The sequence below is a fragment of the Caretta caretta genome, chromosome 15 (assembly GCF_965140235.1).
Source record: "Caretta caretta isolate rCarCar2 chromosome 15, rCarCar1.hap1, whole genome shotgun sequence".
NCBI classification, from domain to species: domain Eukaryota; kingdom Metazoa; phylum Chordata; order Testudines; family Cheloniidae; genus Caretta; species Caretta caretta.
The window spans coordinates 11,633,497-11,653,733 of NC_134220.1; the positions used below are offsets into that span (position 1 = coordinate 11,633,497).

The 20,237-nt window shown below is 45.5% G+C and overlaps 1 protein-coding gene across 5 annotated transcripts in view; it reads left to right on the forward strand.

The window, feature by feature from the left end:
- Positions 1-20,237, forward strand: part of SFI1 (SFI1 centrin binding protein) — a 57,947-nt gene that overhangs the window by 31,920 nt on the left and 5,790 nt on the right. For all 5 annotated transcript variants that reach the window (XM_048821035.2, XM_048821036.2, XM_048821034.2 and 2 more), the window contains 11 exons: positions 199-275; positions 2,072-2,174; positions 2,702-2,798; positions 6,263-6,423; positions 6,899-6,973; positions 8,463-8,537; positions 8,916-9,092; positions 14,789-15,051; positions 15,714-15,809; positions 18,059-18,341; positions 19,080-19,233. In XM_048821035.2, the coding sequence (XP_048676992.2) occupies positions 199-275; positions 2,072-2,174; positions 2,702-2,798; positions 6,263-6,423; positions 6,899-6,973; positions 8,463-8,537; positions 8,916-9,092; positions 14,789-15,051; positions 15,714-15,809; positions 18,059-18,341; positions 19,080-19,233 (1,561 nt within the window). The remainder of the gene's footprint in view (positions 1-198; positions 276-2,071; positions 2,175-2,701; positions 2,799-6,262; positions 6,424-6,898; positions 6,974-8,462; positions 8,538-8,915; positions 9,093-14,788; positions 15,052-15,713; positions 15,810-18,058; positions 18,342-19,079; positions 19,234-20,237) is intronic.

Sequence of the window (20,237 nt, forward strand, 5' to 3'; positions counted from 1 at the left end):
AGTTACTCAGGATGGCAAAACCCATGTTGCTAATGTATAATTGCTATTGACAGTAACAAGAGAAGTGCTAAACTCTGGTGGCTGCAGCTTCTGCATCTGCTCCTGGACAGCTGCTGCTGAGAGTTCCCCAGAAAACTCCTCACCATAGTGTTCCTAACAGCTGGGGGAAGTCTCACTTCAGCACTGCTTTCTTTGCAGAGTTATCAGCAAAACATACAGTGCATTCTACGCCAAGTCGATGAAAAGGAGGAGGAGCATAACAGGGCACTGTTGCGGTAAGCCTGTCCCTCTCCATGCAACTCTAGAAAGAAGGAGTTGCCCCAGGCCTCCTTGACTGACATATTCACTAATCCCTGAGCTTTTGACACTGAGAACTAACTCTCCCTTGCTTCACTGTTTTTCTGCATCTCAGCCGAACTAAAAGGAATGGTAACATTCTCATTGGACTGGATGCTGGTCGTGACCTTCTTGTGGATACTCACGTAGTGAGCCACCTCACTACCACCTGCTTTTAGCATGCGGAAACCTTGCCTGTGCCTCTCAAGGGTCAGCTGCCCAGCTCCATGGGCAACATGAACACTCCCTTCTAGGCTCCACCAGCCCCTCTGTCTCTCTACAGGCTAGCAATGGGTGCACTCCAACCCTTGAGCCCTCTAATTGTCTCCCCGGTATGTCCAGCCCCTGGTGCACTGTACACTCACAGTATTGACAGATTTGCTGCTTCCAACGAAACAGTAAACCTCAGTTTATCAGTTCCACCTCAGATCACCGCTCCTCTGAACACACTAGCACTTAGATATGTTTATAGTAAAAACAAGTGTACGTTTATTTAACAAAGCATAGAGACTGAAATAATAGTAAGTAGAAGTATTGGAAACAAATGGTTATGTATGAACTAAAATCATAACGTTCTAGATGTTAGAGTTAATTAACTAGATGCTCTAATGTCTTGTAGAGTAACGCTTATCCTTATAGTGCTTCACAGCCAGGTTGGCTGTGACCTTCCTTTCATGACACACACTGTCAGCTTGCCTCCTAGGGAAGGAACTAGTGTATTCCCCCCACCCCCAAACACATACCAGTCCCATCCTTTGTCTTTATTCATGAACAGGACCACCTCTTCTCCCCACTGTTTGTTTCATCTTGTACATTTCCTTTCTTGTAGATTTCACAATCTCTTCTTTTGCCTGTGGCTCAGTATGCAAATAGGCATAGAGTGTGAGGCATACAGTATACAAATGACCAGGCAGGGAGATAAGTGTCTGCTGCCTCCTGCCTGAAAGGAACATCTCCGAGTTATGTCACCTCCTGGTGCCTTAACTCAAGATCTTAAGAACATTATTTTCAGTAGAGATACATAACTCCTTAAATATTATCCTTACATAAGTTTTGCAATGACGACCAGAGCGCTATTGGCTCTCAGTAGAGCTTTCATATGACACCATTTGATGAGCTATTGTGCATATATCCCAGCAGATCCCTCTTTGTGCCAGTTGGCATCAAGAAATCCCTGGATGACTTTGCCCATTATGCATCAATCTTTTAAAACATCTTTTGTCCAGTTTCAAAGCCTTCTCCTTATGGCAGAACTGTTCTTGTGGTGCCTGCTGGAGCCACAACTCGGAACAAACGTAGGATCAGACCCCAATAAACATACTGGCTGGTAAACTACATCCTGCCCTTGCAGTAGATGGGCTCTGCTATGAACTTAAAGTGATGGTGCGCTTGGGGCAGATATAGTTTGTCTTGTTTCTTACAGGTGGTAGGACCAGGAAGGGCATTGGTCACCCTGCATTAATTGCAGTCACTTCAGTTTTTTGTACCAACTGGGAAATGTGTTTTGCTGCTGTTTTGTCAGTGCCTGGCTGCACTTGCGGGCATGATGTCAGGTGCTTGGCTATGTTTAAGACACTAGAAACAAAGGTGGGTTTGTGGATGCAGCAATTTTTTTGGGTTCCTCTCCATGAATGGAAAGGTGCCAAAGGTCGAGCCAGCTTCCAAGAGGTGGGGAAAAGTATGTGGTGAAAATCACTCTTGATCTCTAGGTTTTTGTTTCCCACTTTGTCCTTAGACAGGTGCTGAGTATCTGGAGAGAAAATACTGTTGCCCTTGTGGGTGAAGCTAAGAAAGCTGTACAGGCAGAACTGCACTACAGGAGATCAACTCTCTCAAAGGTGGGATCTGCGTAGGGGACTTGGAGGCTATTTTAGCCAGGAAGTAGAACTAGTCCAGGCAGGAGTCACTTCAGGGAATAGTACAGTAGTACTTAGTCGGGGGAAGCTTACAGCTTCCCGTAGGAGGCACTACAAAGAAGGATGCAGAAGCCGGGGAACTCGCTGCTCTGAGTCCCAGCCTATCTCAGCAGGAGTCTCTGCAGGCACTGGCTGTGAGGGAGTCCACAGCTTTTCGCTATCCCATTTCCCGGAAGGGAATAGCATGGCAGCTTTGGCTGTGTGGAGGAAAACCCCTTCAAGAAATGCAAAGGGGATACAGGTCAAATGGCTGCTCTTAGAAACCCTGCTCTGGGGGCACAGAATTTCCATTAGTGGCGGGTTTTCTCACACCTGCTGCAGTTGGCTTGTGTGATGGGGTGACAGGGTGTGTTTGTGATACTGGTAATGTGGGGCACATGACTTCAGTTCTAACCTCCAGAGTACTGCGGTATTAGTTTGTATCCTGTCTCTCTGCTCTAACTCCCTAGGTGCTACTCCAGTGGAGGGACACTACCTGTTTGCGAGTGTACTGCCGGCAGCAGAAGGCAGCAGCTCTGAGGCAGGCCAGGAGGTGTTTGGATATGGGTGAGCCTCGGGGATGAGGAGTGTAAAGCACTCTCCAAAGGACCTGGTCACTGTGTTAGAGCAGCGTGTGGCTTTGTTGCATGAATTCTGACACTAATTCATTGGTGTGTGAATCAGAGAAGCACACATCTCTGTAAGGCAACCGTGTATTTGCTCTGCATAGATGAGATGAACTGGCTCTGCCATGAGGACTGTGTGGTAGTGACGTTCTACAGGGTTTCCTGCAGTATAATGTGTGTTTATGGGTTGACTAGCTGTGTACAAATTAAGAAATTCTTCCTAGGGTAGGAGGGATGGCCTACTGGATAGGGCATTGGCCCAGGATTCAAGCAGTTTGCCACAGGCTTTTTGTATGATCTTGGACCAGTCACTAAATCAGCCCTGAGCATCAGTTCTTCATCTGTAAAATACTTGTAACACTTCCTCCTCGCAGGGGTGTTGTCAAGATAAAATCCATTAATGATTGTGAGAAGCTCAAATAATACAGTGATGAGGGCCATACAAATACCAAGAGGTTCAGGCAAATCTTGATTAAAAGTAGGCCTGTTGATTAATCGCAGTTAACTTACGTGATTAGCTCAAAAAATTAATCACGATTAAAAAAATTATATTGATTTAAATTACAACACAGAATACAAAGTGTACAGTGCTCACTTTATATTATTATTTTATTACAAATATTTGCACTGTAAAAATGATAAAAGAAATAATATTTTTCAGTTCACCTCATACAAGTACCATAATGCAATCTCTGTATCATGAAAGTGCAACTTACAAATGTAGAATTTTTTTGTTACATAACTGCACTCAAGAACAAAGCAATGTAAAACTTTAGAGCCTACAAGACCTCTCAGTCCTACTTCTTGTTCAGCCAATCACTAAGACAAACAAATTTGTTTACCTTTACGGGAGATAATGCTGCCCACTTCTTATTTACAATGTCGCCTGAAAGTGAGAACAGGCGTTCGCATGGCACTTTTGTAGCTGGCATTGCAAGGTATTTATGTGCCAAATCTGCTAAACATTCATATGCCCCTTCATGCTTCAGCTACCATTCCAGAGGACGTGCTTCCACGCTGATGATGCTGTTTAAAAAATAAATGTGTTAATTACATTTTAACTGAACTCCTTGGGGGAGAATAGAATGTCTCCTGGTCTGTTTTACCTACATTCTGCCATGTATTTCATATTATAGCAGTCTTGGATGATGACTCAGCACGTGTTGTTCGTTTTAAGAACACTTTCACTGCAGATTTATCAAAACGCAAAGAAGGTACCAATGTGATATTTCTAAAGATAGCTACAGCATTCGACCCAAGGTTTAAGAATCTGAAGTGCTTTCCAAATTCTGAGAGGGACGAGGTGTGGAGCATGCTTTCAGAAATCTTAAAAGAGCAACACTTGGATGCAGACACTACAGAACCCAAAACACCAAAAAAGAAAATCAACCTTCTGCTGGTAGCATCTGACTCAGATGATGAAAGTGAACATTCGTTGGTCTGCACTGCTTTGGATCGTTATCGAGCAGAACCCATCATCTGCATGGACGTATGTCCACTGGAATGGTGGTTGAAGCATGAAGGGTGTCAAGGTTCCTCCCCCACTCTGAACTCTAGGGTACAGATGTGGGGACCTGCATGAAAAAAACCTCCTAAGCTTATCTTTACCAGCTTAGGTCAAAACTTCCCCAAGGTACAAAATATTCCCCCCGTTGTCCTTGGACTGACCGCTACCACCACCAAACTAATACTGGTTACTGGGGAAGAGCTGTTTGGACGTGTCTTTCCCCCCAAAATACTTCCCAAAACCCTGCACCCCACTTCCTGGACAAGGTTTGGTAAAAAGCCTCACCAATTTGCCTAGGTGACTACAGACCCAGACCCTTGGATCTTAAGAACAATGAACAATCCTCCCAACACTTGCACCCCCCCTTTCCTGGGAAATGTTGGATAAAAAGCCTCACCAATTTGCATAGGTGACCACAGACCCAAACCCTTGGATCTGAGAACAATGAAAAAAGCATTCAGTTTTTTACAAGAAGACTTTTAATAAAAAATAGAAGTAAATAGAAATAAAGAAATCCCCCCTGTAAAATCAGGATGGTAGATATCTTACAGGGTAATTAGATTCAAAAACATAGAGAACCCCTCTAGGCAAAACCTTAAGTTACAAAAAAGATACACAGACAGAAATAGTTATTCTATTCAGCACAATGCTTTTCTCAGCCATTTAAAGAAATCATAATCTAACACATACCTAGCTAGATTACTTACTAAAAGTTCTAAGACTCCATTCCTGGTCTATCCCCGGCCAAGACGACTACAGACAGACACAGACCCTTTGTTTCTCTCCCTCCTCCCAGCTTTTGAAAGTATCTTGTCTCCTCATTGGTCATTTTGGTCAGGTGCCAGCGAGGTTACCTTTAGCTTCTTAACCCTTTACAGGTGAGAGGAGCTTTCCCCTGGCCAGGAGGGATTTCAAAGGGGTTTACCCTTCCCTTTATATTTATGACAAAGGGACATATGAATCTTTAGCACATCAGACACGTAAATATCTTGCAATGCTGGCTACAACAGTGCCATGAGAACATCTGTTCTAACTTTCAGGTGACATTGTAAACAAGAAGCGAGCAGCAGTATCTCCTGTCAATGTAAACAAACTTGTTTGTCTGAGTGACTGGCTGAAGAAGAAGTAGGACTGAGTGAACTCGTAGGCTCTAACGTTTTACATTGTTTTATTTTTGATTGCAGTTTTTATTTTTTTTACATAATTCTACATTTATAAGTTCAACTTCCATGATAAAGAGATTGCATTACAGTACTTGTATGAGGTGAATTGAAAAACACTATTTCTTTTGGTTTTTATAGCAGAAATATTTGTAATCAAAAATAATAATATAAAGGGAGCACTGTACACTTTATATTCTGGGTTGTAACTGAAATCAATATATTTGAAAATGAAGAAAACATCCAGAAATATTTAAATAAATGGTATTTTGTTGTTTAACAGTGCGAATAATCACCATTAATTTTTTTAATTGCTTGACAGCCCTAATTAAAAGTAATTAGAATTAATAATGCTTTCCATCCAAGACTCACAGAATCCTTCATACGTTTGTGACTTAATGTCACAGTCCCCCTTCCCCTCCCCCTTACAGGAGGGAGGTGGTATTATCCCCATTTTCCAGGTGAGGAAACTGAGGCACAGAAAGGTCAAGTTACTTGTCTAAGGTCACAACTAAAGTTGTTGGCAGAGCTGGAAAGATATTGCAGGTCTCCTGACTCCCCATACTATGCCTTAACCACAAGACCATCCTTCCTTCCAGATGAAATAGTATAGTAGGCACTGAGAAATAATTGTCATACAAACCTGGAGACTAAAGAGCTGATTTCTTGGGTGTTCCTGACTGAGATAGAAATGGGCGTTCTGCTGGTTCCTTGGTTCATGTCTTCTTCTCTTAACAGTGTATTTACGGGCCACGTTTCTTCACTGGAAGGAATTCACCACAGGGTCCTTGGTGCTGAGAGTCCAGCTAGACACTGCAGCTCAGCACCACCAGAGGCAACTGCTGCGAGAGTGCCTGATAAAGTGGAAGCAGTACCATCTGCAGTGCATAAGGAAGATGGTAAGAAAGAGCAGGGAACATGGGAGGTGAAAGCTCTAGTCTGAAGGAGAAAGCCCTGTCCACAGCAGATGCCCCTCTAGAGGAGCACTTTCATAGACAGAGTTCATTTCCGCTGTCTAAGCTGGAGAGCAGTGGGAGCCTTGTGTAACATGGAGGAGTTAGCATCTCTGTGAATCACCTGTCACAGCAAAAAATCCTCGAGAGAAGGGGGTGGAGAGCATTCTCATTTGGGAGGGGAGATTGGGAAGGGCTGGGATTGCCCTATGTGGGCTGTTGGTGAGGGAAATCCTTGCTGGGCTCAGGCATATTTGCTGAAGGATGGACTGTTGAGCGCTGTCATATTGATGATGTCTGGCTGTCATTAATGCTAATGAAAGGTGACTATGGGTGGGTCCATGTTCTGCTTTCCTGCCAGCTGGCCCAGATAAGTGGTGTGTGTCTGTCAGTGTGACTTATTATGCTGATTCCCTGACAGCTCCTGCAGAGACGGGGAGGCCAGCTGATGGCTCAGAGACTCTGCTTTACCTTCTTTTCTTGCTGGAAGAGACAGGTGAGGAACTATCCCACAGAGACAGGCACTGAGCCTCCTGCTGGTCCTGTCCAACTTTCTCCTTCAGACTCCATCTGCTGCACTGAAATACAGAGGGGGGAGTGTCATAAATATAAAGGGAAGGGTAAACCCCTTTGAAACCCTTCCTGGCCAGGGGAAAGCTCCTCTCACCTGTAAAGGGTTAAGAAGCTAAAGGTAACCTCGCTGGCACCTGACCAAAATGACCAATGAGGAGACAAGATACTTTCAAATGCTGGGAGGAGGGGGAGAAACAAAGGGTCTGTGTGTCTGTCTATATGCTGGTTTTCTGCCAGGAATAGACCAGGAATGGAGTCTTAGAACTTTTAGTAAGTAATCTAGCTAGGTATGTGTTAGATTATGATTTCTTTAAATGGCTGAGAAAAGCATTGTGCTGAATAGAATAACTATTTCTGTCTGTGTATCTTTTTTGTAACTTAAGGTTTTGCCTAGAGGGGTTCTCTATGTTTTTGAATCTAATTACCCTGTAAGGTAATTACCATCCTGATTTTACAGGGGGGATTTCTTTATTTCTATTTACTTCTATTTCTATTAAAAGTCTTCTTGTAAGAAAACTGAATGCTTTTTCATTGTTCTCAGATCCAAGGGTTTGGGTCTGTAGTCACCTAGGCAAATTGGTGAGGCTTTTTACCAAACCTTGTCCAGAAAGTGGGGAGCAAGGTTTTGGGAAGTATTTTGGGGGGAAAGACGTGTCCAAACAGCTCTTCCCCAGTCACCAGTATTTGTTTGGTGGTGGTAGCGGCCAATCCAAGGACAAAGGGTGGAATATTTTGTACCTTGGGGAAGTTTTGACCTAAGCTGATAAAGATAAGCTTAGGAAGTTTTTCATGCAGGTCCCCACATCTGTACCCTAGAGTTCAGAGTGGGGGAGGAACCTTGACAGGGAGTAAGGAAGCTTGTATCCTTATATCATCTTATATCAAGCTTATATCATCTGGGCTAGTGGCTCCATTAGCATGAGGTACACCCATTCTTGTGGCCTTAGGGTAACCCTCTCAGCCTAAAGAAAAGGGATGGAGTTCAGTGAAATCCCCATCACCCACATGCACTGGGTGTCTGTGTCAGGTTGCAGTGTGCAAGGGTGGGCAGTGTTAAAAGAAAAAGCCACCCCCAGTGAATGATATTCAGCAGCTCTTTCTTGTGGCCAGTGGAAATGTCTTTGGGTGACGGGAGGCAGCCCTGCAGGCTAAAGAGTTAATCCTTTTGCTTTCAAAACTGAAAGGTAATGCCTTTCAGCCGCTCCATAGGCGGGGCCTTTCCTTGAGCTTATGTGCAGTATGTGTGACCCTTACGAAGGAGTAGAAGGCACAGGGAGCTGATGCATTCTCCCACTGCAATCTCCATCACCTCCGTAAATCACATCACTATTTCGTCTGCTGGGATCTCTGGGATATAGCACATAAATGCCTATCCACTGAACCAGGCGCTGTGTGATTTGTTTTGCCAACAGCTGGCGCAGAAGCAATGGGATCGGCAGGAGACAGTGCGGGCACTGTGGCATTGGTCACTTTCGCTGAAGGGGAAGGTAAGGTGTGTATAATGTGCACTTCGGGATCTGCACTGTGTATGCATATGGGGTCAGCTCTACTGGGCAGATGGGCCAGGGAGCACCTTTCCCTCTTTGTTTGTTTCATCCTCAGAGCTCCCTGTGCTGCTCTGAGGTTCTGGATATCTTGGGTCCCTGGCTCTGATAAAAACTATTGGCCTGAGACTCCTCTGTCTAACTCCAGCTCATTTCCTCACCCCATCCCCCAATCCTTTAGAACAGAAACTAGCCATGATACATATCTGGATGTTACTGTCCTGTGGAGGTACTTGTGGTCTGCAGGGGGAGTTTTTGGTGCCTAGGAGTAACTCTTGTAGCCGTGCTCTTGCAACTTGCTGTACCTTCTCTTTACTGCAGGTGTTTGATGCCTGGCTGGGGTTTGCCCGGGAGCAGCAGCGGAAGAAAGGCCGCATTGAAAAAGCTGTAGCGGTTTACCGTGCTGGCCTGTTGAAGGAGGGTGTGACCCAGATCCTGACATACATGACTGGCATGAAACAGTTCCGGGGGCAGCTTCAAGCCCAGCACCAGCTGAAGGTAAACAAGACTCACATCATTGCTCTGTCCTGGGCACTACACCTGCCCTGAAGGGAGGTGGGATTTCAGGTTTTAAGTTCATTGCTTCTCTGATCTAGAGGTATCACTCTGTCCTCGTCGCTCAGCAGACCTCATTGTCCCTCAGCGGGGTCTGTAATGCTTCAGACAGGTGCTGCTAGGTAGGAGATTGAAGTCCAGGACCTCCATGGTAGCATTCTCTGAAATGCTTCCAGTTCCATGCGCAGGGCCACTTAGGCAGAACTGCTGGGTCTCAGTGCGTGGATGAGACAATGGTGTAGGGAGAAGGGGTTTAGATTTATTAGGAACTGAGGAAATTTTTGGGAAAGGGGGAGCATATACAGGAAGGATGGGCTCTACCTTCACCAAAATGGAACCAGATTGCTGGCACTTAACATTAAAAAGGTCATAGAGCAGTTTTTAAACTAAAGGCTGGGGGAAAGCTGGCAGGTGCATAGGAGCATGTGGTTCAGACAGAGACATCTCTTGGGGTAGGATCTATTAATGGAGATTCTCTGTGTCCTGTAAGGAGGAGAGGATGGGGACGATGATAAAATACAGGTAGGATCTGATGAGAAACAGTCAAACGAAAAAGAGTTCCATTCAATACAGCTAAAAAGTGATTAGTTATTAAAGTGCTTATATACAAATGCTAGAAGTCTAAATAATGAGATGGGTGAACTAGAGTGCCTTGTATTAAATGAGGATATTGATATAATAGGGTAATACCAGGGTACAAAATATATCGGAAGGACAGAAGAGGTCGTGCTGGTGGGGGAGTGGCATTATATGTGAAAGAAAGCGTAGAATCCAATGAGTTAAAAATCGTAAATGAATCAAACTGTACCATAGAATCTCTATGGATAGAATTCCATGTTCTAATAATAAGACTATAGCGGTAGGGATATATTACCAACCACCTGACCAGGACGGTGATAGTGACTGTGAAATGCTCAGGGAGATTAGAGAGGCTATAAAAATAAAAAAAAACCTCAATAATAATGGGGGATTTCAACTATCCCCATATTGACTGTGTTACGAATTATACCTGGTAGGACACGCACACAACTGCTGCGAATTATACCTGGTAGGACACTCACACAAATGCTACGAATTACACCTGGTAGGACACGCACACAAATGCTGCAAATTATACCTGATAGGTCATGCACAGTTCGAATCTAGGCTGAGGCACATAAACAAAGTCCACAACTGCAGAATTCCCAAAAGACACTAAGTTTATTACGCTCGAGCTTGGTGCCCCCCTGCTAGCCAGGAGGGGACTCCGAATACAGATTATACAAAGGTTATATACTTTTTAGCAAAGCATGTTGTCCTCCTGCATCGGAAACCTTAGCCAATAAACAAACCCTTTTCTTATCTACCACCTATCCCTGCTTGGTGCATTCCTCGTGCTAAACTAGTATGTTAATTACACAGCATGGTCCTAAAGCCATGCATCAGTAACTTTTATTATCAGGATGGGAGGCCTCACATCAAAGGCCAGGAGATAGGGAGTTTAGGGACTGACAAAGAACAGATACTGGAGTCAAGGCAGGCTGGAGACAAGGAGGAGGATTTTCACAGGAATGCAGTAGCTAAGGAACACGGCTACTGGTGCTTGATGTGCTTGTTTTTGGAAAATGGTGGGCCCCAAACCAAAATGGAGTCACATGTGCTAACTTTTTCTTAACAACTGGGTACATGTCACCTCAGGACAGGATGCAGAGAGAAACCTTAAGTGACTGCTTCTTGGAACAGCTAGTCTTGGAACCCACAAGGGGAGAGGCAATTCTTAATTTAGTCCTAAGTGGAGCACAGGATCTGGTCCAAGACATGAATATAGCTGGACTGTTTGGTAATAGCAACCATAATATAATTAAATGTAATATACCTGTGTTGGGGAAAACACCACAGCAGCCCAACACTGTAGTATTTAATTTCAGAAAGGGGGACTATGCAAAAATGAGGAAGTTAGTTAAGCAGAAATTAAAAGGTGCAGCACCAAAAGTGAAATCCCTGCAAGCTGCATGGAAACTTTTTAAAGACATCATAATAGAGGCTCAACTTAAATGCATACCCAAATTAAAAAACATAGTAAGAGAACCAAAAAAGTGCCACTGTGGCTAACCAACAAAGTAAAAGAAGCAGTGAAAGACAAAAAGGCATCCTTTAAAAAGTGGAAGTTAAATCCTAGTGAGGAAAATAGAAAGGAGCATAAACACTGGCAAATGAAGTGTAAAAATACAGTTAGGAAGGCCAAAAAAGTATTTGAGGAACAGTTAGCCAAAGACTCAAAAAGTAATAGCAACATTTTTTTTTAAGTACATCAGAATCAAGAAGCCTGCTAAACAACCAGTGGGGCCACTGGACGATCGAGATGCTAAAGGAGCACTCAAGGATGTTAAGAGCATTGCGGAGAAACTAAAAATTCTTTGCATCGGCCTTCACGGATGAAGATGTGAGGGAGATTCCCAAACCTGAGCCATTCTTTTTAGGTGGCAAATCTGAGGAACTGTCCCAGATTGAGGTGTCATTAGAGGAGGTTTTGGAACAAATTGGTAAACTAAACAGTAATAAGTCACCAGGACGAGATGGCATTCACCCAAGAGTTCTGAAGGAACTCAAATATGAAATTGCAGAACTACTAATTGTAGCTTGTAACCTATCATTTATGTCAGCTTCTGTACCAAATGACAGGAGGATAGCTAATGTGACGCCAATTTTTAAAAAGGGCTCCAGAGGTCATCCCGGCAATTACAGACTGGTAAGCCTGACTTCAATACCGGGCAAACTGGTTGAAACTATGGTAAAGAAGAAAATTGTCAGACACATAGATTAACATAATTTGTTGGGGAAGAGTCAACATGGTTTTTATAAAGGAAAATCACGCCTCACCAATCTACTAGAATTCTTTGAGGGGCTCAACAAGTATGTGGACAAAGAGGATCCAATGGATATAGTGTACTTAGATTTTCAGAAAGCCTTTGACAAGGTCCCTCACCAAAGGCTCTTAAGCAAAGTAAGCTGTCATGGGATAAGAGGGAAAGTCCTCTCATGGATTGGTAACTAGTGAAAAGATAGGAAACGAAGGGTAGGAATAAATGGTTAGTTTTCAGAATGGAGAGAGGTAAATAATGATGTCCCTGGAGGGTCTGTACTGGGTCTACTCTTAGTTGACATATTCATAAATGATCTGGAAAAAGGGATAAACAGTGAGGTGGCAAAATTTGCAGATGATACAAAACTACTCGAGATAAGATCCAGGCAGACTGCGAAGGGCTACAAAACTGGGTGACTGGGGGCAACAACATGGCAGATGAAATTCAGTGCTGATAAATGCAAAGTAGTACACACTGGAAAACATAATCCCAACTATACATATAAAATGATGGGGTCTAAATAAGCTGTTACCCCTCAAGAAAGAGATCTTGGAGTCATTGTAGGTAGTTCTCTGAAAACATCCGCTCAGTCTGCAGCAGCAGTCAAAAATGCGAACAGAATGTTGGGCATCATTAAGAAAGGGATAGATGATAAGACCTAAAATATCATATCGCCTCTATTTAAATCCATAGTACGTCCACATCTTGAATACTGCATGCAGATGTGGTCGCCCCATCTCAAAAAAGATATATTGGAATTGGAAAAGATTCAGGAAAGGGCAACAAAAATTATTAGGGGTATGGAACGGCTTCTGTATGAGGAGAGATTAATAACACTGGGACTTTTCAGCTTGGAAAAGAGATGACTAAGGAGGGATATGATAGAGGTTCATAAAATCATGGCTGGTGTGGAGAAAGTAAATAAGGAAGTGTTATTCACTCCTCCTCATAACACAAGGACTAAGGGTCACCAAATGAAATTAATAGGCAGCAGGTTTAAAACAAACAAAAGGAAGTATTTTTTCACAAATGCACAGTCAACTTGTGGAACTCCTTGCCAGAGGATGTGAAGGCCAAAGAACTAGATAAGTTAATGGAGGATAGGTCCATCAATGGCTTTTAGTCAGGATGGGCAGGGTTGGTGTCCCTAGCCTCTGTTTGCCAAAAGCTGGGAATGGGCGACAGGGAATGGATCACTTGATGTTTACCTGTTCTGTTCATTCCCTCTGGGGCACCTGGCACTAGCCACTGTCGGAAGACAGGATACTAGGCTAGATGGACCTTTGATCTGACCCTGTATGGCCGTTCTTATGTTCACCTGGGAACCTTTCTTAGAGGCCACTTTGAAAATGACCAACACCTGCCCAGTAGTTACTCACAGGGCACAGCGAGGTGAGAGCTCTGCCTGCCTGCCAGGATCATTGTGTTGTGGGAGGCTGCATTAGTATAAAGCATTTTGGATACCTGGGAAGATGCTGCATCAAACCTAGTTCTAGTCTGTTCTTCACTAGACTCCTTCCAATGTGATGGTTATGCTACAACTGCACAAAGGGAGTCTGGAAATGCCACTGAGTCCTGGGTCTGTGTTGGTTGGGAGCAGAACAGCTCTAGGAAGCTGAAAGCCCCATTGTGTTAGAAAATGGTTTTAAAAACAAAAATCCATGGAAAGGATAGGAAAAAGTTGGTACCAATGTAAAATATTTGTGGCTGCAGGGACCATAGTACCTGCAGCTACTTTGGGAATGAAGCCTAGCGTAAGGGAAGGTCCCCTGCTCCTGTCCCTGGCCAGGCTTCCCTGCCTGCTCCTAGTTTTCAAGATAGAGGGGGTCATACTCCTCTGTGCTAATGTGTGGCCTGTTTCACTGGTCTTGGTGCCACTGAGATGGCTGATAATTGTCTATACTGGAGCACAACAGGAACAGGACCAGGATCATGATTCCAGCACCAAGAACTGATAGACTCTAATGCCAGAAAGTCTCCTCATGATCATCTAGTCCAGGGGTGGTCAAACCTTGGCTCGTGAGCCACAAGTGGCTCTTTTACAGTTAAAGTGTGGCTCATGGAGACCCCCCCCCCATTCTCCACCTACCAGACTTTTGGGGGGAAGCTCAGGATCTCTGCCTTGCAGCGGGGTGGTGGGGTAGAGGCTTCTGCCCAGTGGGAAGAGGAGTTTAGGGGCTGCAGCCCTGCAGGGCACACCTGCCTGGGCTTGGGGCTTCAGCAGGAGTGGGGCAGAAGCCCCGAGCCCTGGCAGGTGCCTCCCACTGGGCAGAAGCTCTGAGCCCCAGCAGATGCGCGTCAGCTCTCGAACTTCTGAAGATTGTCGTATGTGGCACAGAGGGTCAGTAAGCTTGGCCATCCCTGATCTAGTCTGACCTCTTGCACATTGCAGGCCACAGACCCTCACCCACCTGCTCTGATAATATACTTATAACCTCTGGCTGAGTTACATAAGTCCTCAAATCGTAATTTAAAGACTTAAAGTTACAGAGAATCCACCATGGGCACTAGTTTAAACCTGCAAGTGACCTGTGTCCCATGCTACAGAGGAAGATGAAAACCCTTCAGAGTCTCTGCCAATCTGGCCTGAGGGAAGATTCCTTCCTGACCTTAAATATGGCGATCAGTTAGACTCAGAGCTTGTGGGCAAGACCCAGCAGCCAGACACCATCCTGTTATCCATAGCTACTTTCCAAGCCCATCCCTTTCTTGGAAAACCCTCCTTCCTGGGTAGCATGCTGCTGCTTCCCCCCACTCTCAGCCATCAAACGACCTGCTGTTCTTTCTGCTTGGCAGGCAGCCTACAGCCTTCACCAGACCGTGTATCGTTGTGCCATGTTGTGGAAACGAAAGGCTCTTGGCAGGAACCTAGACAAGCCTCACTGCTCTTTGCCTTCTCTGAAGAAGAGGGTGACGTTTAAGATGCCCATGCCTGATGCCAACCCTGGGGCAGGAGGAGACGCAGCAAAAGCAGTGACTCTGTGCTCTGTGCCGCAGCCCATGAAGAGCGATGATTTGCCATTCCTCCTGGCTGCTGGCGATTCAGTTCTCAGTGAGCTGTGAGTGTTTCAGCACATCGTGCATTACTCTTGCATTGCATTTCTCAGTTCATTTCTTAAATCCCACAGTGGCTGCTGTGAATTTCCACACAAGTTCCCCTTCCCTCCTGATGCTGCAGCGTATGTCTGTTAATGCTGAGTTATAATAGAACTGCTGCATAATGTATACAGCTGCCCATGAATAATGGAAGGACTTGTGACTCTTCCTTGGCAGCCCATTATTAGCCCAGCCCATCTTAATGCCTTCCCAATGAAACGTCCTCACTGTATGGCAATGGATTATTGGGGTCCTGGTGGTCTCTGAGCGGGAGCTCACACAGGAATGCCTGCAAAGTGGTGCAAGGACAGAAATATTACCACCATGAAACTCATCTGACCACAGTGAGGTCCCAGAGCTGCCACTAAGCCACACAGTGCTAGGTCTTAGCTGTGCTGAAATTGGTCAGTCCTCTCCCCGACTTTATGGGAAAGGGGAACTGTGTGCTTTCTGAAAGCTGCTTCCTATAAATCTCTTGCCAACCTTGCTGGTGATCTCATGCTAAGAGTGCATTTTTGGTGGGCAGGGGGATGACTGGGGAGGGGGGATTTTGTAAAGCTGCCTCAGTCACGGGCAGGAGTCCCCGGGATCTTAGCAATTGACTTTTTTGTTGTTGTTTTCCCAGAAACACAGTCCGCCAGGCAAGATTACAGCCCCGTAGACCTGACTTCCTGCTGCAGTCTCTGGAGAGAGAGGGCTTGTTGGGGATACCTTTCAATGAGTAAGAACACTAGATCTTTAAAAGTAGGAGAGGAGAATCTAATCGGAGTGGTGATTGCAATGACCTCTTGCTGTGCTCCTGCCACACTAACTGAATGTACCACCTTGTGAGCTGTGAAATTTATTAAGCTGTGCTGAGATCTTGCTTTGCATAGACATCTCTTCTGTGCAATATGAAGGGAAGCACAGTGACACGAAGAGCTTCAAACTGCGTATACAATGGAAAAGAATAACAGAGCAGTCAGAGCCAGTAACCTACCATGTGCTAAGAGCTTAGTTTCACCAGTACATAAATTTGAGGGAAAGACTGAACTTATGTAGTTCATCTAAAACACAGTGTGTTCCCAAAAGAGGCACAAGTTCTACTCTGCAAAGAGTCTGTGCAAAAAGGCTTTGGAGCTGTATGTGTTTGGAGCCTCAATGATTTCCAGAATTTGTGGGCTCAGCTTACAAGCAAAAGGTGTTTTTTCTAGCTGCCTGCCCTGCACCTTAACCTGGAATTTGTGTCACACTGGATACTTTCTGGCTCATGGATCCTAAACCCTGCCCTCGTTTGCTCCAAGACACCAGACAATCTAAATGGAACTGAATTTTGGCCTTGCCGTTGGAACTTAACAATTTCGTTAATGATGTGTGAGCTACAATAGAATCCTGCTCCCCCTGTCTTGGCTGAATTTGCTCTGCAGGGCTAAGAGGAGTAAGAAGTATTTGTTAGTCAATAAACAATCCAGAGCTGACCCTGAGTCCCCACAGGGTGCAGAGCTGCTGAGCAACCATTTTTGCAATCACTCTTCAGACTGTGATTTACAGTGCTGAGGATGCTCAAGGAGCCAACTGTGATGCTATCGGTGCTAGTTCTAACTATGCAATAAAAAAAGGAGGATTTGTGTCACCTTAGAGACTAACAAATTTGTTTGAGCAGACTAACACGGCTGCTACTCTAAAAGTTCTGACTATGGTATCACTTCACTCAGAAATGAATGGGTTGAAGCTGCACCTGCTGTAGAAGCATAGGTTTTTCAACAGGAAAACCTTATTGAAAGTACTGAGTAGGTTCTTTTCCATGCTCTCTTTAGAAACCCCACTTTTATAACTAGTGGTACAGCTTAAGGGAGAGGGAAGATACTGCAGTTCAGAGAAGTCTCTCTCTCTCTCTCTCCATTCTCTGTGCTGTCTAAACCTGGATCAGATCCCCACTGCAAGGACCAAAATGATGTAAAAATATACTCCCTGAATACTACTTTTTTTTTTTTTTTTTAAACCTGCTGTCAACAGGTTCAGGTTAAAATGCTCCAGGAGGGGAGATACCACGCACCTAAGATCCCTCTAAGCTGTGCGGCTGTGCAGCTGCCAGTATTAAGCCCCACACAGGGGCTCAGGGCTGTGATGGGGAGAGATGCCTCTCCCCCAGCATGGACCTGCCGTGGTGGGGAGAGGCACCCCTCCCTGCCGGACCCAGCACGGACCAGCCCTGGACTTGCCGCGGCCAGGGGAGAGGCGCTGCTCCCTCGGCCCGGCCCAGCCCCACCGCAGCTGCCACAGCCAGGGCAAGGCGCCTCTCCCCCAGCCCTGAGCTGCTGTGGTGAGAGAGGGCTGGGAGGAGTCCTCTCTCTCTCCACTGCAGCCCTGGGACAGCCTGCACCCCAAACACCTCATCCCCGACCTCACCCCAGAGTCCGCATCTTTCTCTACCCCAGCCTCTGCCTGAGCCCCCTCCTGTACCCCAAATCCCTCATCCTGGCCCCAGCCAGAGCCCTCACCCCCACACACACTCACACATCTCCACGCTCTGCCTGAGACCTGACGGCCGCCCCCTGCCAATGAATTTTGTTAGGTCACATCACCTTCATATTGGTGCACATAACAAAATTCATTCCACCCATGGATGTAAAATATTAGAGGGAACGCTGCCAGGCACCATCTCTATCTGATGCTTTTTTGATCTTTCATGATTGTGTTGGTTCTTCCAGGCTTGCTGCCTGTTAAACAACTCGACATGGGGTCCTAACCAGGTTGCTATTGCCCCTTAGCAACAGTGCTTTTTATAGCAGGAGCAGCTCAGTTTCTTAGCAACGTATACAGTGTTTTTCAGTGGCTTACCGGGCTGTCTGAGTACAATGGATTAACCTTCACTAGGGTGAATGGTTATAACTACGTGTTCCCCTTCTGGCTATATTGAATTGAATATAAAGGAGAATATGGGGCTGGCTGGAAAGTAACAAACCCTTCTCTCTTTCCTTCCCTTTCTAGACTGGAGGGACGAGAGGTGCCTTTGCCGCAAACATCCATGAACAAATATTCTGCTCAGGCTCGGGCCTTACTTGCCTCAACTCAAACAGAGCAAAGCAGCTGTAATCAGCTGTTCCAGATGGATAGCACTAGTTACTCCTCATGCCCCCTTACTGTGCCTACCCCTCCAACCTGTGTACCATCTTGGACGCATGGCACATGCCATCCTGTTCAGACAAGTCCAAAACCAGTGCTGTTGCCTCCCTCATCCTTCATGTCACGTTTGAAATGTGAATCAGAAAAGGTGAGTTTCATGCAGAAGTAACTATAATACCGGACAACTGGAGTTGGCTGATACAGCTTTACTGTCCGACTTTCTTCTAGGGCTCCCACCCCTTCTTGCCTGAGCTGGCCTGTGCCTCCCCTAGCACCTGGTCTTGCCTTTTTAATAGATCAAGTTAGCTAGGCTCCAAATGCACATCAATCCTTTCTCCTCCACTTGCCACGGTCACTACAGTGACAATCTGAAGCAACAATTTGCTTTTTGGCTAATTCATGTGTGTGGTATTGCACTAGAATTCACGTCTTTCCTGGTCCTGTCCCCTTCTCAGCAAGATGTCATTACTAGCTGCTGACATCTGAGAGTGCTGCTCTATCAAAGGGTTCAGAGTAGCTACAGCCAGATGAAATCTAGTTGAGACTGACCAAATTCAGCAGCAGCTCTTATGTCTGCAGGTTTCTTTAGCAAACAAAGGGAGGGGGAGGGAGGAATGGGACTCTGCAAACATTTGAACAGCATTTAGATTCCTCTGCTCTATTGCAGAGGGGAAGAGTTGTTTACCCTTCCTGAAAGGATGGGAAAAGGCACCTGTGGACACCAAGTGAATGCAGGGGTCCCCCTCAGTGGAAGGAGGGCTTAGTATGTTAGGCCACAGACAGAGAGTCCAGTTTTAAAACCCTTTGTGGCCCTGTTCACCCAAATCCTATTTGAGCGGTGAGATAGCTGTATTTATATCACCTTATTGTGCTCCTGACTTTGTAGAGTGAAGGTCAGCCCTGGAAGGGTCACCCGGAAGCTTTTCTCCAAGACCCTCAACAGGCCACTGTGGGGAAGGAGAGGGAGCAGCCAAACTCACAGGCACATCTGCTGCTGCGCGAAGATGTCACAGGAAAAGAGAGCAGGCCAAAAACTGCAGGTATGTTCTCATGTCTAAATAACAGCAGCCATCCCCTGGCCATCCCTGACCTGGCAGCACTGAAAGCCTCCCCCAATATGTGCAAGATTGGATTGGGGAAGAGGCAAAGCTACCTGCTCATTGAGCCAGTGTGTGGGAGCTGACTGGGTGTTGGAGGAAGAAATCAGCCATTTGTTTTTTTGAAAGGGAAGATACAAGTGATACGATTTTCTATGCTCCAGGGTGTTCAGAAGATTAATTGGGAGACCAGTTCTCCAGAAGTGAAGGGTGGGAGCCTCTAGGACCCAGCCTGGCCAGAGAGACCAAAAGCAGAGCCTATTTTAATGCTGGGGAGTTCATATAGCATAACCCAAATACATACTCCTCCCTGTCTCCATAGAATGTAGAACTTGCTATAGAAGATGTCCCATAACACAAGAAACAATTTCACTGATACAAAGCACGGTTTTTGGGGTACTGCTCACCCTCAAAGGCATTAAGAACTCTGAGGGCTCCAAAAAGGGTAAGGCTAGGGAATAGAGGTCAAGTGTGCAGGTAAAGCCACAGCTTTGGGTTTTAAGGAGAGAACCCAATGGAGGGAGAGGGATAGTCAAGGGAGCAAGTGACACATTATAGCACTCATCCCAGCAGTGCTTTGACTGAATGCCAGATGTTACGTGAACCCCAGTGAGCAGGTAGGATCTGAACACCACAGCCTGCAGTTCAAAGCGGTTGTCTGCACTACAGCCAGGGTCTACCTTTAATTAGAAGCATGAAGTGCAGATTCTAAATGTTCCATAGGATGGGGATGAGGTGCTTCCTCCTAACAGGAATAATGTAAATTGTACAGTGTGTATCTGCTGCTTGTTCTTCCTGGGCCAAAGCCTGGATAACAGGTCCAAAACCACAGATCCTTAGTGCTGCTAAGCCATACATTAAAGGACCCCGCAACTCCTCATGCGTACGCAAGCTGAATTTGGAGTGAGTCAAATCAACAGTAACGCGTACAGGCTCTGTAGGATACT